The sequence below is a fragment of the Dryobates pubescens genome, chromosome 3 (assembly GCF_014839835.1).
Source record: "Dryobates pubescens isolate bDryPub1 chromosome 3, bDryPub1.pri, whole genome shotgun sequence".
NCBI classification, from domain to species: domain Eukaryota; kingdom Metazoa; phylum Chordata; class Aves; order Piciformes; family Picidae; genus Dryobates; species Dryobates pubescens.
The window spans coordinates 15,714,833-15,732,816 of NC_071614.1; the positions used below are offsets into that span (position 1 = coordinate 15,714,833).

The window sequence follows — 17,984 nt, forward strand, 5'->3', positions numbered from 1 at the left end:
ATAGAATAGAATAGAATAGAATAGAATAGAATAGAATAGAATAGAATAGAATAGAGACAGTTTGGAAGAGACCTTCAAGATCATCGCGTCCAACCTATCATCCAACACCACCTAATCAACTAAACCATGGAACCAAGCATCCTGTCACCTGATCACTTTCCTGTGTAACCTGATGTAGTGGTACCTGCCTCAACAAGGGGGGGTTGCACTCAATGACCTCGAGAGAGTCCTTCTAGCTCCTACCATTCTGTGATTTCTGTGATTCTATCAGCTGGCAAGTGATGAATTTATGTGCTTGAGATCAAGTGAGTTGTTGTTGGGTTTTATTTTCCTTTTTATAGGATTAATGCAACTGAATTCTGACCTTAAATACATGATGGTGCTAGTACTTCCAGTCCAAAAGGGACCAGAGGTGACTGAATCAAACCCCTGGATCGAAGTAAACCCACTGGATGGAGCGAGGGGCAGCATGGATCAGTAACACAGCAGGAAAGGTTTGAGGGCAAATTCCTTTTGTGCTTTGCCTTTGGCCTCATGACTGTTGCATTCCAGCTGCAGACAGTGGTGACAGCTTCTCTCTGAGGCCATTCCACAGACTGCAGCTAAGGTAGTCTCCAAATATTAAAGGGCCTTTCTGGTCAAAGTCCTGCAGAAGCAGAGTTCAGCACCTGGAGGTTTAATGGCCACGGTGGTGTTAGGTCTGCAGTTGGACTCGGTGATCTTGGAGGTCTTTTCCAGCTGAAACAATCCTGTGATTCCATGCTTCTATGCTAGTAAATTAAAGCAGGGTCTGTTCCCTGGATCTGAGGCCAGCTGGCAGGGGCTGCCCACATCTCTGCTGTTAGAATCCCTCACTTTCCCAAAGAGAGTGGCTGGATCCAAAATGCCTGTTGGGAATGATCTTTGGCCCATGCTAATTGCCAAATTGTTGCAGTGATTTTTTTGGAAGAGTGTTGGCATCCCTCAGCCAAAACTCTGTCAGGGATTCCTTCTCTAGCAATTTAACCACACAGAGAACTGAGTTCCAGTGCCTGGGCGATGTGCTGGCTCTGAATTTCTTCCTCTAGATGTGCTTTCCATCTCACACCTTCAGTACTGGGTTCAAAACTTGAGTGCTGGGTTCAGTTTTGGTGCCCTCACTACAAGAAATATGTTTGGAGCAGGTCCAGAATAGGGCAACAAAGCTGGGGAAGGGTCTGGAGAACAGGGCTGGGGAGGGGACCTGGGGGTGTATAGTGTGGAGAAGAGGAGGCTGAGGGGAGATCTCATTGCTTTCTGCACCTGTCTGAGAGGAGGTTGGAGCCAGGTGGGTGTTGGGCCGTTCTCCCTACTAACAAGGGATAGGATGAGAGGAAATGGCCTCAAGTTGCCCCAGGGGAGGTTTAGGTTGGACATCAGAAGAACCTTGTTAACTGAAAGAAGAAAGCTGTTGGCTTCTCCAAGACTGGAACAGGTACTCCCCAGGGAGGTGGTTGAACCCCCATCTGGCATTCCTGTGCTACCTGATGGAGGTGAAATTGCTTTAGCAGGAAGGGTTGGACTAGATGATCTTTTCATAAGGGCCTGTGGTGACAGGACAGAAGGCAATGGCTTTAAACTAGAGCAGGGTAAATTTAGATTGGACATTAGGAAGAAGGTCTTTGCTGTGAGGGTGGTGAGACACTGGAACAAGTTGCCCAGGGACGTGGTGGAAACCTCATCCTTGGAAGTATTTAAGACCAGCCTGGATGAGGCTTTGAGCAGCCTTTGGTGTAGTGGAAGGTGTCCCTGCCCATGGCAGAGGGGGTGGAACTAGATGACCTTTAGGGTCCCTTCCAACTCAAACCATTCTATGAACTCTCTGGATCTCCAGGGGTCCCTTCAAGCCCCAACCATGCTGTGAATCTTTCTGCCTCCTTTCTGCCTATTTGCTTTGGTAGCCCACAGCTGATGAGCAACCACACATTGCTGAAGAAAGCAAAGCTGGTTTCAGGGTGGGGATGAAAAAACAAAACAACAAAAAAAGGCCTAAAAAGGATGGTAGAAGCAGCATCCAAGGCCATAGACACGTGGAAGGGGAGCAGCTGTCAGCAAGCTACACTTTTTTCCTGCCCTTGAGAAGAGAAGCAGTGCTGCTGTCAGGGGAGCAGTCAGGTTCTGATCTCTGAAGAGCAGGAGTGGTAAAGCTCAACGAGCAAGGTGAATGAGATGAGGTGAATGAAAGGCAGATTTGGGGAATCTAATTACAGGCTGATTATGCAGACAAATGGAGTCTCATCAAACAAAGGCAAGGTGCAAGTGTAAAGCTGCTTTACAAACAATTAGCCACAGAACAGCAGCTCTTAGCTGTGGTACTGACTCAAACAAAAAGCAATCTGAGCACATGAGTCTATTAAAGACTTTTAACTTGATGCATACTTGGTGGCTTAGAGGGGGGTGGGGGAAGAAATCCCCACCTGGTTATGCAGATGAAATGCCCAAATGCCACACTGAGAATAAACTTAATGGGATAATTATAACTCAGATCCAGATTTTCTTCCTCACTGTGCAATTCATAGAATCATAGAATCAATAAGGTTGGAAAAGACCTCAAAGATCATCAGGTTCAACGTGTCACCCAACACCTCATGACTACTGAACTGTGGCACCAAGTGCCACATCCAATCCCCTCTTGAACACCTCCAGCATGGTGATTCCACCACCTCCCTGGGCAGCACATCCCAATGGCTAACAGCTCTCTCTCTGAAGAACTTTCTCCTCACCTCCAGCCTAAACCTCCCCTGGCACAGCTTGAGACTGTGTCCTCTTGTTCTGCTGCTGGATGCCTGGGAGAAGAGACCAACCCCCACCTGGCTACAACCTCCCTTCAGGGAGTTGTAGTGAGCAAGAAGGTCTCCCCTGAGCCTCCTCTTCGCCAGGCTAAGCAACCCCAGCTCCCTCAGCCTCTCCTCCCAGGGCTGTGCTCCAGACCCCTCCCCAGCCTTGTTGCCCTTCTCTGGACACACTCAAGTGTCTCAATGTCCTTCTTGAATTGAGGAGCCCAGAACTGGACACAGGACTCAAGGTGTGGCCTAACCAGTGCTGAGCACAGGGCAGAATGACCTCCCTGCTCCTGCTGGCCACACTATTGTTGATGTTGGCCAGGATGCCATGGACCTTCTTGGCCACCTGGGCAGACTACTGGCTCATGTTCAGCTGCTGTCAACCAGTACCCCCAGGCCCTTTTCTGCCTGAGGCACTTAGTGCCATGGCTTAGGTGGTGCTGGGTGATAGGTTGGACTTGATGATCTTGAAGGTCTCTTCCAACATGGTTAATTATTCTGTATCTACTTGAGGATGTCCCTGCTGACTGCAGAAGGACTTGGACTGGATGAGTTTTAGAGGTCTCTTCCAACCCAGACCATTCTATGACATACCTGCTCAGGAGCTCCCACTTGGAGTACCTGGATAAAGGGAAAAGAAAGAAGGGGGAGGGGAAAAGGGAATGTGTGCTTGGAAACTCCTCTGAACTCTCTCTGACCTAACTCTGAACCCTGTGCTGAACTTAGTTGGGATTATCACATTTAGGGTTTTTTTTCCTGTGACTCTTACTTGAAAACTAGAAGGCTGTATCAGTACCCCCAGGTCCCTTTCTGCCTGGCTGCTCTCCAGACACTCTGTCCCCAGCCTGTAGCTCTGCCTGGGGTTCTTGTGGCCAAAGTGCAGCACCTGGCACTTGGATTTGTTGAATGCCATTCTTGCACTGCCTGGTGCTTGTGTGCAGGGGAGTCCTGCCTCATGCCCTACATACCCTGCACAGAATCACTGTGGTTGGAAAAGACCTTCAGGATCATGCAGTCCAACCATTCTCTGAATCTACAAGGCTGGGGCTAAAAGTTTGGCCCTCAGCATCACATCTCTGCCCCTTTCAAACACCTCTAGGGTTAAGGATTCAACCACCTCCCTGGGCAGCCTGTTCTAGTTTTCAGCACCCTTTCAGTCAAGAAGTTTCTTCTCATAGCCAAACCACACCTCCCCTGGAGCCACTTGAGGCCTTTTCCTCTCGTCCTATCAGCTGTGAGTTGTGAGAAGCATTTTATAACCTCATCATCTGTGAAAAGCAAGGTTTGTGTTTTAAAGTGTGGTTTGTGTTTTAAAGTGTGTCTGTGGCTCAGTTTTGGTCAAAGATAAGCATCTTTAAATTGAATTTATGGAGCTGTACCATAAAATAAGATCATAACCATAGACACTTTAGCTTATGGAAATGTCAAAGTAATGCCACTAAATGTAACCATCAAATTCCAAGGGAAAGGGCCAAGACCAGGCTGAAACTCAGCTTTCCAAGGCACTAAGGACTGTTCTCACTCATGGGGAACCAAATAGAAGGCTTCACCTAGAGACAGAATCACAGAGTGCCAGGGGTTGGAAGGGACCTCAAAAGATCACCCAGTCCAACCTCCATGCCAGAGCAGGATCACTCAGAGTAGCTCACACAGGAACAAATCCAGGTGGGCTTGGAAAGTCTCCAGAGAAGGAGACTCCAGAACCTGAATCAGGGAACAGAATCATAGAATGATTAAGGCTGGGGAAAAAACCCACTAAGATCAAGTCCAACCATCAACCCAGGACCAGCATGCCCACTAAACCATGTCCTCAAGCACCACAATTAGAAGTCTTTTGAACAGTTCCAAGCATGGTAACTCCACCACCTCCCTGGGCAGTCTGTTCCAATGCCTGACCACTCTTTGTTGCAGTTTGAGCTGGGTGCCCCCTGATGTGTTCACTTCCTGTGTCCAGAAGTCCAGCCCAGAGGGATGGATGCAGGAAATTGTGTGTATCTCCTACCATAATTCTTTGCACCACTATAAGATCCAGTGCGGGGTCTAGCACTGTCTCTTTTCTTCCTCCTCCGCCAGCCGGTAACTGGGGGAGATGTCTCCTGGCTTTGGGCCTCAGACCTGGCCAGCTGAGACTAGCCCAGTAGAGGGAGGGGGAAGAAGGAGCCCTGGGGGTCTTGGGTGTACCCTCAGGTGGGAATGGGATGCCTCTGGGTTTGCTTTGGGATCTTTCTTTGTCACTGCGCTTTGGGTTTTCTGTAAACATTCACTGCTTTCTATTTAAACTTTCATCACTTTTGCAATCCGTTTGTCTGAGTGTTTTATTCCTGCCCGTGGAGGGGAGAGGGGGCTGCCTCAACCCAGCACATTCTTGGTAGCAGAGGATGGTTGTTGTGGGGAGGGGGTCTGCCTCTAAACCCACCACACTGTTCCTGATGCAGGCCAGGATGCCCTTGGCCTTCTTGGCCACCTGGGCCCACTGCTAAGTGCAGCAAGTGGATGGTTCCTCTCATCAACACATTTGAACCTGGTAACAATATAACGGCAGCCTTTCTATAAAATAATATTTAATATACAACAAACTTACACCACATAAACACATTCAAAACACCTTTTTTTTTTGGGGTCTTTTTCTCTTTTTTTTTTTTTTTAATTTTTTTTTGTTGATGTTGTTTTTCTTTTCTTTTATAAGTTCCAAGAAATCGATTACAGGCTTCTCATGAAAACATTTTCAGAACTAGAATCTTAATACAGAATGATTATTATTCATTATCATCATTATTTTCTTTTCTATGTCAAAATACATTTAGGTGGTAAAGTTGCTTGTAGAAAAAAGACACAGAGAGAAATGGGGTTTTGCTGGCATGTCATCCACCTTATTTCAGTCCTTCTTTTTCGTGGTCACCTTTAAAGCAATATCTAAAATGTTCAGCAGAAAATAGTTTGTTTTGTCCAGTCTTAGCCAGAAAAAAAAGGAAAGGGGAAAGGGGAAAGGGAAGAAATTAATTGGCTAATTTTTATTTCAGTGTTCCTAAGAATACCCAGACCAGCACCTGTGGGGATTGAAGAACTTCAACACGCCACAAGCACCAACCCTTGCTACATTACATGATGATCTTGAGGATTTGGTGGTTGGTTTGGGTTTTGTGTTGGGGGTGGTTTTGGATAGACACAACATTCCCATTGGGTTTTTTTAAGGTTTGGGGGGGGGGGCAGAGAATGAAAGGTGGCTTCACTGTAAGAGGCCAAGGAACGAAACACTGGAGAAGACAAAGAAACGAAAGTAAGCAAAACGAGAGAGAGAGAATGAGTGAGAGGAGGAGCGTGAGAGAGAGAACGAGCAAGCACGTGCACGCGAGAGAGAGAATGAGCGAGAACGAGCGCGTGCGAGAGAGAACGAGCACGCGAGAGAGAACAAGAACAAGCAAGAACGAGAACGAGCGCACGCGGGAGAGAGAAAACGAGAACGAGCACACGCAAGAGAGAGAAAATGAGCGCACGCAAGAGAGGGAACGAGAACGAGTGAGAACGAGCGCGCGCAAGAGAGAACGAGAACAAGCGAGAACGAGCACGCGCGAGAGAACAAGAACAAGCAAGAACGAGAACGAGCGCACGCGGGAGAGAGAACGAGTGCGAACGAGAACGAGCGCATGCAAGAGAGAGAACAAGAACGAGTGAGAACGAGCGTGCGCGAGAGAGAACGAGAACAAGCGAGAACGAGCGCGCGAGAGAGAACGAGAACAAGCGCGCGAGAGAGAACACGAGAACAAGCGCATGAGAGAACACAAGAACGAGCGCACGCAAGAGAGAACGAGAACGAGTGCGCCAGAGAGAACACGAGAACGAGCGCACGCAAGAGAACGAGAACGAGCGCGCCAGAGAGAACATGAGAACGAGCGTGCCAGAGAGAGAGAAGGAGCGTGCAAGAGAGTGAACGAGAACGAGCACGCCAGAGTGAACGAGCGCACCAGAGAGAATGAGAACGAGCACGCCAGAGAGAGAACGAGAACGCACGCCAGAGAGAACGAGCACACCGGAGAGAACGAGAACGAGCACGCCAGAGAGAGAACGAGAACGAGCACACCGGAGAGAACGAGAACGAGCGCGCCAGAGAGAGAACGAGAACGAGCACGCACGCCAGAGAGAACGAGCACACCGGAGAGAACGAGAACGAGCGCGCCAGAGAGAGAACGAGAACGAGCACGCCAGAGAGAACGAGCACGCCAGAGAGAGTGAACGAGAACGAGCACGCGCGCCAGAGAGAGTGAACGAGAACGAGCACGCGCGCCAGAGAGAGTGAACGAGAACGAGCACGCACGCCAGAGAGTGAGAACGAGAACAAGCCCACATGCGAGAGAGAGCGCGCGAGAACACAGTAAGGCACACAAAAAAGAAATAAAAGGCAAACCAAACCAAAAAATCCACATAATACCACCTCAGCAGATTGATCACACATTTTTATTAGAGTCTTTTGAACAGTTGCATTCTGTTGTTTCCTTTTTGTTTAAAAACTCTTGGGGGGGGGGGTAAGAAAAAAAGAAGCAGAGAAAGAAGGAGGGGGTAGGAAAAAGGAAGCAGAGAAAGAAGGAGGGGGTAGGAAAAAAGAAGCAGAGAGAGAAGGGGGCGGGGAAAGAAGCAAAGAATGAAGGGGGGAAAGAGGGGAAAAGGCAAATGAAAAGACATCGGAGTGGACTGGTTTCAACCCTGAGCATTAACACTGCATATCAAGTACTGTAGTAAAGAAGCTGGTTAAAGTCTGTCGCGCTAGCGCTAAGTCACGGATATCAATCCTCTAGGTGATCAGGTTTTTGTGTGTGTGTGTGTGTGTGTGTTGGGTGTTGTTTTATTTTTTTGCTTTGTTTTTGTTTCTTTTTTCTTTCTTTCTTTTTTTCCTTTTTCTTTTTTACAAAAAAAATACATAGTTTTCAATAAATAATGCTTAAATTTTACAACTTTGATACAGCAATGTCATACACTGGCTTGACACATACTAAACTCTGCATGCTATATAGCCTACTAGAAGACAAAACTTTGCCATGCATCTTATTTTTTTTTCTTCTTTTCTTTTCTTTTTTTTTTTTTTTCCCCTTAGTATTTTTACCCTTTTCCTAGTGCTAGAAAACACTTTTGTCCTCCAGTGCATCGCCTCAAGCAGCCTTCCCACCTTCCTTCTCTCACAGCAATAGGCCCTGCACTGGCATGCAACAAAAAGAACCAAACCAACCCCAAAACCTCGAGAAAAGGTTTTGGGGTTTGTTTCTTTCCCCCTCCCCCCCCAACCCCCACCATCACTCAGACTTCTAAACAAAAGTACTTTTCAGCTTTCTTTTATTTTTGCCCCTTTTTGTGTTTTTCCTCTCTCTCTTTCCCTCCCTTCTCTTCCCCCCCTCCCCCAAGACCTGGAGTGGCTATGACATCGTCATTTCACGTGGCCTCAAAAAGTCTTTGAAGTTACATCTTTGAAAAGTGTCATGCTTGGAAAACTGCTCTAAAACCTTCCATTTGTTGTTTGTTTTTCTGTTGGTTTGTTTGTCTTTATTCCTTTCCCCCCACCCCCCCCTTCTTCTCTCCTCTCCCCACCTCCTCCCACCTAAGGCTGTGGCCAACCATGCAACATCCTCAAAATGTTGTAACCCTCAGTCAAGTCCCACACTGGAAAACAGGCTTCTGTTTTAAAACAGCCCACCAAAAAGAAAAAGAGAATAACAACAACAAAACCACAAAGAAAATGAAAAAAAAAAAAAAAAGATAAAAGAAAAGGAAAAGGGGGGGGGGGGGGGGGGGAAGGGGGAAATAATGAAACCCAACAAAATATCACAGCATTTATGTAGAGACTCCAAAACACCAACACGTGTACAAGAGCAAAACCAGAGACAAGTCGCAAACGAACTAACAATGGCATATAACTCTTCTCTCCCTGGCTTGGCCAGGAGGTTTGAGGCAAAGTCGGTTTTGGAGATAAGCAGGACAATGGAAACCGAAAAAGAAAAGAGAAAGAAAAAAACCCAACTGTGACAATGGGGAAGTTTCAGGATGCCACCTTATTAGTTGATCAAATCCCTTCGAGAGGTAAATGAGCGGCGGCTTGGTTTTCCTAGAAGCAAGTTGGGCAATCACCAAACTCTTAAGGCCCCTAATTAATGACATCTCTTTCAAGGAGAAGAAAAGGAAACGACCGAACAGCAACCACCCAACCTGCCGCTGAGCCTTAAAAGTTTGGTGCCCTCGAGTTCCCCCACTCCGGCACCCCCCCCCGCCCCCCCCCCCCCCCCCCCCCCCCATCCTCGAAGGAAAACCAAGCGGCACAAAAGAAGACATTTGGTTAATTAATAAGGGATTGAAACCTCCATTCTCACACTTTCCAGGTTGTCGGTCATCATTGCAAACCCCTTCCAACCCCTCCTCTTCCTTATCCATATTGCTTTGAGGGGGGTTGGGGTTCGTTCAGTTGGTTGTATTCGTTCCCTTGCAAGCTTCCAGAAGTCCTTCCTTTGAAACTGCTGTCTCTCCAATCCCAATTTTCCTACCGAGTTTCTCCCAAAATATTCCTATCTTTGCACTGGCATAAAGCATTGGGTTTATCCTAAGAGAGAATCTCAACCCAAAAGGTATTACTCTGATACATGAAATATTAGGAACTTTTTTTTTTTTTTATCCCTTTTATCATTTTTCCCCCCATTATTATTATTTTATTTCTTTCCTGTAAGTCCATTCTACAACTTTCTGCACCTTTTCTTGCCTTTTTTATCTCTTTTTTTTTTTTGCCTTTTTTTTTTGTGCTTTATATTGAATACAAAAATAGGTCTTTTAAAACTCTATTTACTTTAAACTCACTAAAAAACTACTCGCTTGTGAAATTCTCTTACAAATTCACTGCATCCATGTAGAGAAGGTAAAACTAATTAGGCAGTTAATTGGTATAGGTAGTGTGCAAAGAACTTAAGACAAAAAAAATAACAACAACAACGACGACGAGGAGGACCACGACGATGACCACGAGGACAAAACAATCACAGCCTTCCACGTGGGCGAGGGGAAAGGAAAGGAAGCAAAGAGATACAACTGTAGAGGAGGGGAAATGTAAGGCAACTCCTTGTAGTAAGTTTTTGTTGTTGATTTTTTTTTTTTGTGTTTCTGTTTTCTCTTTTTTTTTTTTCCTTTTTTTTTTTTTCTTATTTTATTATTATTATTTCCCCTGGCCATGCTTAAAAATGAAGGTTAGGAGGAACTAAGACACCTATCCTGCCAGCAGCCCTTGAGGCAAAAATTCCCATTCGAATGAGAATTTTTAGTTATTTATTTTGTTTAACCAGTGCAGGTTTAAGGCCTTTTCTTTTTAGGCAACAGTTGTGAAGATGTAAAAAAAAAAAAACCAAAAATACCAAAGAACCACTCCCCCCCTCCCAAAAACCCAACCCTGAACGAACTGCTGAAACATCAAACACCAAAACAAAATGACATGGCCCTGACTTTGACACCCTTCCCCCCCCGCCCCCTCCCCTCCACACACACACACACCCACCCACACCAGTTTTACACCTTGGTGTAAGGACAGAGTTGCCCTTCCCTCAGCCAGAACCTGAGTGAAGGATTAGACTGCAAGCCTGCAAATCACATTCAAGAGAGGTGAAGAAGCTTCATCTGAATGCCTGAAGAGCATGTGGCACTTGAAGGATGCTTGGAATGAGTCTTTCTACCACATTTGTAAGACTGCACTTAAAATGAAGAAAAAGATTTCTCTCAGTTGTGATTCTTTAAAAAGAGGGAAAATGAAAAAAATAACAACAACAAAAAAAAAGAAAAAAAGCAGAAGAAAAATTTAATCATAATTAAAAAGTAAGGAGAGAAAAAAAAAAGGAGGGGAAAATGGTACGTTCACAAAAATCCACTGGGAAAAAAATATCAATCCACATTCAAAATATCACTTGAAAACTAAAGACAACAATTGTCAGCATGTTGGATTAGCTTTTACCTTGAGTTGACAATCTCAGTGTTCAGTAAAAAATTGGTTTTCCATATATATATGTAGAGAGAGAGATAGAAACCAACCAAACTCATTCTTCCTCCCTTCTGTCACCGAGTCCTATTAACACTTACAGCATCATACAGAGACACATGCAAAGGATGGGGGTGGGCTGGGGGAAGGCCCCAGGAGATCCTAAGCCTGCAACAGGACTGCTCTAGCAACCAGGATCCCCTAGGTAGACCCCCAAAAAGAACCAAAGCCAAGGAGGAACGGAAGGTATGAACACTGTGAGGTATGACAAAGGGCAAAGCAAAAACCCATGGCGAGTAGCTCAGCAGCTGCTATTTTAAACGCTCAGAAGAGTCATCTTTGACCCTCAACTGAGATCAGCAGGAGCTTTAGGCATCCAACAGCATCAAACTTCAGCCCTAGTAATGAAGTGGCTTAAACACAACGCTTGGGGTGGGTTGTTTTGTTGTTTGGTTTTGTGGTTTTTATTTTCCTTGAGCAATATGCAACTTCGAAAGAAAAGACAATCAACTGTCTGGACAAAAATGAAAGAAGAAGAATATTTGTTTCCCTGCACCTTATGTACCTTCAACTCAACATACACCTTCAGCTCAAAATATTCCCCTGCTAGAATACTGGATCATTCCCATTCAGAAAGAAAAGAGTGTGGATTATCTATTTCAGTTGGGTTTTTTTGGGGGGGACTAAAGTAGACCTGTTGCTCTTTTGATATATGCCTGGCTCCTCTTATATTTGGACCCTTTGACAACAAAATCAACTTATCCTTGACTCACAGTTTTCACTTTGAATGTTTGTTTTTTTTTTTAACTTCCAAAACACCTTCCAACATATATATGTATATGTGGAGATACATATATATATAAGCAAGTCAAAACTCCTTGTAGGCTGAGACACAGACCTTACCACAACGCAAACTACACGCAGCCTATAGTCGACCGGAATCATTCCTTAACTCATTGAACATCTGCAAAGCACAAATGTTTAATGACACTGCCTATTATCACTTTAAGAAACAAGGATGCATATCAGAAGGCAAAGGGACTTGGGAAGAAGAACAAGTCGTTCCCCTCCTCCTCCTCCCCCTCCCCCCCCAACGCTCTCACGATAGCTCGAAGAATTACTAAGAGAATTTTGGCTCAGATTGAAGACTTAGAACCTGATTCAACTTACTCCATATCCTCATCGCCCTAGCCCCCAAACCACATAGTCAACAGCTAGGTTAGAGCACTTCAAGTGTTAGCTGTTTGTTTGCCCTCTCACTCTTATCTTTCTTTCCTTTTTGCCTTAGAAGAGATAAATGTCATTGGCTTTCAATCTGATTTCTAAGTTATCACATGGAGAACACACTAATCAATTTTGAGACCAAAAAAAAAAAAAAAACAAACCAAAAAAGGAACCAAAAAGAACTCAAAGTAAAATAAAATAATGAAAATTCAAGAAACTCTGTTTTGTTTTTATTGAGGACTACCCATTGCCATGGATTAGATCTTGGGATTGGTGGTAATTCGGTTTGGTTTAAAAAAAACACACTTTCTCATCAGGGATTAAATCACAATGCAAGACAGAAATTTTGACTTCCCAGATAAATGCTTATTATCTCTCTTTTTTTTTTCCTCTTTTCTTTTCTTTCTCTTTTTGTTCTCTCTTTTCTTTCTGCTAGCAAAGATTTAGGCCAAACAACTTTTATTTAGAATCATGAGTGTTTTTATTATTAATATTAATTATTATTAGAAAGAGATCAGATTATATTAATCATTTTACTACCAGTTTAACTAACCTAAAAGTAAGATATCTCACCACTTAAAAATGCCTAAGAGTTGTCTTTGATTAAACATAACATGCATGCAGGTTTCTTTCTTTCCTTTTTTTTTTTTCCTTTTTTATGTTTTTTTTTTCCCTCTCCTTAATGTTATGTTTTTTGTTCCTTTTTTTATTATTATTTAAGCCTCACATATGTGTATGCAGGATTTTCTTTTTTAAGTTTCATCTCAGCAAAGTCTGAAAGCCTGTAGCAAGTGGTTGCCACCAAAAAAAAAAAAACACCCCAACAAAAGTAGAAATAAAACACCAGCACAGTGAATTGTCCCTGTAAACAGCTGGATTGTTCATTAGTGGAGGTTTAAAAAAAAAAAGTGTTAAAAAAACCCCACAAAAACACCCCAAAAATCGTCAAAAAGAATTTACCAATCTCTACCAGATTAAAAAAAACAAACAACAAAAAAAAACACAACCAACAACACACCCCAAAAAGTAAACTTCTTGAAGAGAAGCAAACTTTTCCACCTTGCAAGTCGGTTTATTGCCATCAGCAGCGAGTTTTCAGAGCACATCAACTGAAATCTGATGGCTTTGAAGGTTAAAAATAAAAGAAAAAGGAAATCATCATTAAAAATAAAATGAAAAATAAAGAGGCATACTGATGAAGTCTGCTCCCCTACAGCAGAAGTTCGGGCCCCTCCTCTTCCTCCCCCATACACCCCAGCTCAGGGCTGAAAGAGCTGCGTCTCCCTCACAGCATCTCCGCTACTTAACTCTGAGCATCTCCACATCAAGTCTCGCCCAGGCAATCGATAAAAAAAAAAGAGCCAACGAACCAACCACCAAAAACAAAAAAAAGACAGGGAGAAAGGGAGGGGGGGGAAAAAAAAAACACCCCCCCAAAAACACAAAAGAGCAGCGAGGAGAGGACGGAGAGGAAGCGGAGGATGGGGGAGAGCTGGCAGCAGCGCGACCCCCACCCGGAGCCACCTCCCTGGAAATGGGATGCGGAGGCGTTGGGATTGGGGTTTGTCCACCGCCATCACCTCGGGGCGGAGGGTGATGGTTTCGGAAGGAAAGTGGGAGAGATGAAAATATCTTGCTGCTACCTGGAGCAACAGCGAGCAAGCACCGACCCCCGCCTACCCGCTGACCCCCCTCCCCCGCCCGCTGCCGGCGGGTACCCAGCGGGGTCCTGCGGAGCAAAAAAAAGACAAAAAGCAGTGGAGAGAAGGAAAAAAATAAAGAGATGCGAGATGGAAAAACAGGGAAAAGAAGCAATCCTGAAATTCTCCTTCTCCTCTTTTTGCTACGGGAATGCACAACAAGCCTAAGGCTACCGCTCCGAGGGGGTTAGTTGAGGGTGGTGGGGGGGAGGGATGGGGTTCAGGGTCGGGGGGTGACAACCAGGCATCTCTCCAAGCCTTTCCCTCTACAGACACTAAGATCGATACGAGGTTTTCTATCAGTTCCAGCTGATTTATTAAAATTGTCAAGATACAGACTTTCAGCATTTAAAAAAAAACCCAACTTAAAAAAACCCTAAAAAAAAAATTAAAAATAAAACAACAAAAAAAAAATTAACCAGGCTATGATGTTGACAGTGCACAAGTCTGCTGCTTTTGTCTGTCTTTTTGTCCTTTTTTTTTTGTGGTTTTTTTTTTTGCCATCGTTTGCTACAAAATATGCAGATGGTTTGTTATTTTTTTTTTTTATATTGCACAACATGAGAAACTTTTTTTTTTAACTATGTGCCTTATTTTTTTCTCTCTCTCTCCTTTTCTTCTTTCTTTTCTTTCCCCCCCTCCCCTCCCCTTTTTTCTTTATCTCTCTCTCTCTCGTTTCTATTTTTTTTCCCTCCTTTTTGTGTGTTTCTCTCTTTTTTTTTTTGCGCTAAAAATCGAGAATCCAGTTTCATACCTTCCATCTGGGGGCACACCCCCCCACCCCCACCCCCATTCCACATATCACAGCGTATGAGATACATAAAGTCCTACTATAGTACAGTACATATACAATCTTTTAAACTAAGATAACAGCTCTGAGGTCTATATCACCATTTTCAATAAATCTTTACCTACAAATATTGAACAAATCTCAACTATAGCTGTACAAAAAAAAAAAAGAGCGTTTCTTTTTTTTTTTCTTCCCGTTTCTTTTTTTTTTTTCCGGTGCTTTTTTTTGTCTTTTTTCCTCTTTTTTTTTTTCCTTTTTCTTTTTTTTTTTTTTTTAACCACAAGGCCTTTAGATGCAAGGATTATTTTTTTTTTTGTTCGTTCGTGGTTTTTTTTTTTCGTTATTTTTTTTTTCTTTAAAACTTTAATCCTTTTAAAACCAGGACGTAACGTACCAACAAACTTGCATGCTAGGAAGAAAAACAACAAACAACCAACGAACCGATAACGAAACGGAGGAAAAAAAAAATAATATATATATATCAAATAAAAACCCAAAAAGAGAATTAATCGAAAGAAAATTTAAAAAAAAAAAAAAAGGGAAGAAGTGCCTGAAAAGTCTCACTGAAAAAACACAGCAAGAATGTTCCCTTTTCACTGTACAAAAATACGCCTGAAAATATATTAATTTTTAAAAAAGACTGAGGTCTGTTATGTATCAAAAATGTTTCAATACCTTTTTGTACTGAGGTCTAGGCTGTCTGGTATTCAATCAAGGAGGTATAAAGGGAACAAGTTACAAAAATAAGGAAAACAACCCAAAAAATTAAACAACGACAACAACCAAAAAAAAAATATAATATAACAACCACCGGAGGAGGAAAAAAAAATAATAAAAGAATAGCCCAACACAACACAACCCACCGAAAAAACACAACCAGTTGGCAAGTAGAAATCACATTTGTAAAACCATAAACAATTTGATCTGAAAAGTAAACTCTGATCGTTAAAGTCAGTTCAGTTATTTGTAAGCGTTTGTACAGTCTGCATTTTTTCAAGCTCCCTGCAGCTTTGTTTTAAGAATTCGGATGCATAGAAGACATCAGTTTTCTCCCTCCAAATAATAATAATTATTATTAGAAAGAAAGGGGAAAAAAATCAATAACAACAACAATAAAAGACGGTTGCAATGGTCCCTTTCGGAAAAGAAAAAATAATCAGAGAAAAAAACAACAACAACAACCACCAAACCAACCCAGTTCTTTAAGATCTCTCACGGGAAAATTAAAAAAAAAATAAAAAAATAAAAAACACAAAAAGAAAATCCACAAACCCCCTTGAGTAACAGTTGTGCTGCCAAAAGACTTCTTCTCCTGCAGACCATCTTCCAGACTTCAATCAGAGACCGACAAAGCTTCAAACAGCGCCTTCTGGATCATTATTTCTTTCTTTTTTTTTTTTTTTTTTAAGCTTGTTCGTTTGTTTCTTTTTTTTTTTTTCCCCCAGTCCCATTCGCCTTTGCTCGTTGTTGCGATCACCAAATGCAGTTAAAAAAAAATAATAATTAAAAAAAAAAAGGAGTAAAATTAACAACAAAAATATTTAAAAATTACAATCACAACTCCCGGGCTCGGAACTAACTTCGAGACTTTTTTTGTTTTGTTGTTGTTTTCGTGAAAAGATTAAAAAAGAGAAAAAAAAAAAGGAAAAAAAGAAGAAAAGAAAACAAGACTCTCTTTTTTTTGTTTGTTTTAATCATCAGCATCAGCATCATCAGCATCTCCGGGCGTCGCGCCGCTCCTGCTCCAGCTCCGCCGCCTCCCCCGCCTTCAGTACGTGAACACCAGGTCGGAGAAGTTCGCTTCCAGCCAGTCTCCCGCGATCATCTCGCTCAGCTCCGGGGTGCAGTAGTCGGGGAATTCGAAGTGAGAACCCAGGCTCCCCTCGCTGAAGGAATCCAGATCTTTGTCCACCAAGGAAAGGGAAAGGTTCCCAGCGGCGGCTCCCGCCCCCAGTTCGGCGGCGGCGTGGCCGTGCTGGGAGAAGTTGAGGCTGAGGTCAAAGAGCAGATCGTCCGCCTCCTCGCTACCGGCCGATGAGGTGGAGATGGAGCGGGAGGAAGCCGGGGAGAGGCCGGGCGGCTGCTGCTGTTGCTGTTGAGGTGGTGGTGGGCCCTGCTTGGTGATGTTCTTGAAGCTGTAGTAGAGTCTGCTGCCGCCGCCCGCCGCCGCGCCGCCCCGCACCTCCTCGTACAGGCTCGTCCCCTCGGTGGACTCCGCAGAGGAGCTCAAGGTGGGACTCGCCGGTACTTTGGCCACGTTGTACCGCCGCAGCTGCTGTGGCCCCGCTTCCTCGTCGTCCTCCTCATCCTCCGCCGTCTCCTGCTTGATCCGCAGCTGCAGTTCATCCTCCTCCTCCTCCTCATCCTCCTCCTCATCCATGAAGACGCACTTGACCGTCTTGCTGCTCACTTTCAGGCTACCGAAGACGTACTCGTCCCCGGCGTAGTCCCCGTGGTGGGCGGCTTTGGCTCCCGGTTTGGGGGGCGAGGAGGTGGAGGAGGCTTTCAGCTTGCTACACTTCTTGCTGGAGCTCTTGGAGCTTTTGCTGCTGCTGCTGGTGGGTGCGTTTTTCTCCGGACTTTGGCTGGCGTTGGGCTTGGCCGATGGGTCCATTTTGGGTTTTTTCCTGGGTCGGTATTTGTAGTCGGGATAATCGGCCATGTGCTTGAGCCGCAGCCTCTCCGCCTCCCGGATGAAGGGGATCTTCTCGCTGTCCTTCAGCATTTTCCACCGCTTACCCAGGCGCTTGGAAATCTCCGCGTTATGCATGTCTGGTGACTGCTCCATGATTTTTCTCCTCTCGATCTTAGACCATACCATGAAAGCGTTCATCGGTCTTTTTATGTGCCCGGACGCCGTTTTACACCAGTCCGGATCGCTCTCATCCAAAGCCACCGGGCTACAAGCCATGAACTCGCCTTCTTCTGTATCCATCGCTTCCCGGGGCAGGTTGCTCTCCACCTCCGTACTTTCCGCTTGCTGCACCATGGTGGGTTCCCCCCCGAACCACCGCTCCTTCCCGCCGCGCCGCTCCTCTCCGAGCCAACAAAGCCGTCGCTGCTGCTGCTGCTGCTGCTTCTCCTCCGCCGCCGCCGCCGCCCCCTCCTCCTCCACCTCCACCACCACCTCCTCCTCCTCCTCCTCCTCGCCTCCTCCTCCCACCGCCGCACCTTGCCCCTGCTGCGGGAGCCAAGCCGAGCTCTCCGCTACCACCGGAGCCCGGTGGGGGTAGGAGGAGAAGGGGGGAGGGGGGGAGCGAGCAGCGGGGCGGCAGCAGCAGCAGCAGCAGCAGCGGCGGCGGCAGCAGCAGCGGCGGCGGCGGCGGCGGCAGCAGCAGCAACCGACGACAGGCAACTCAAGCCCCGGGGCGGCCCCGCAGGCCGGGCCGGGGGCGCGGCTGGGGGCTGGTGCGCTCGGCGCCGCGCTCTGCCCGTCAGCCCCGGCCTCGCTCCCCCTTCTGCGAAACTCCCGGCTCCGC

At 45.2% G+C, this 17,984-nt stretch overlaps 1 protein-coding gene across 1 annotated transcript; it reads right to left on the bottom strand.

Moving 5' to 3' along the window:
* Positions 1-16,194: 16,194 nt before the first annotated feature.
* On the bottom strand, positions 16,195-17,580 carry SOX11 (SRY-box transcription factor 11). Its single transcript, XM_009898688.2, has one exon. The coding sequence runs from the start codon at positions 17,492-17,494 to the stop codon at positions 16,274-16,276; it is 1,221 nt and encodes a 406-aa protein (XP_009896990.2). The 5' UTR covers positions 17,495-17,580; the 3' UTR covers positions 16,195-16,273.
* Between the last annotated feature and the right edge of the window lie 404 nt (positions 17,581-17,984).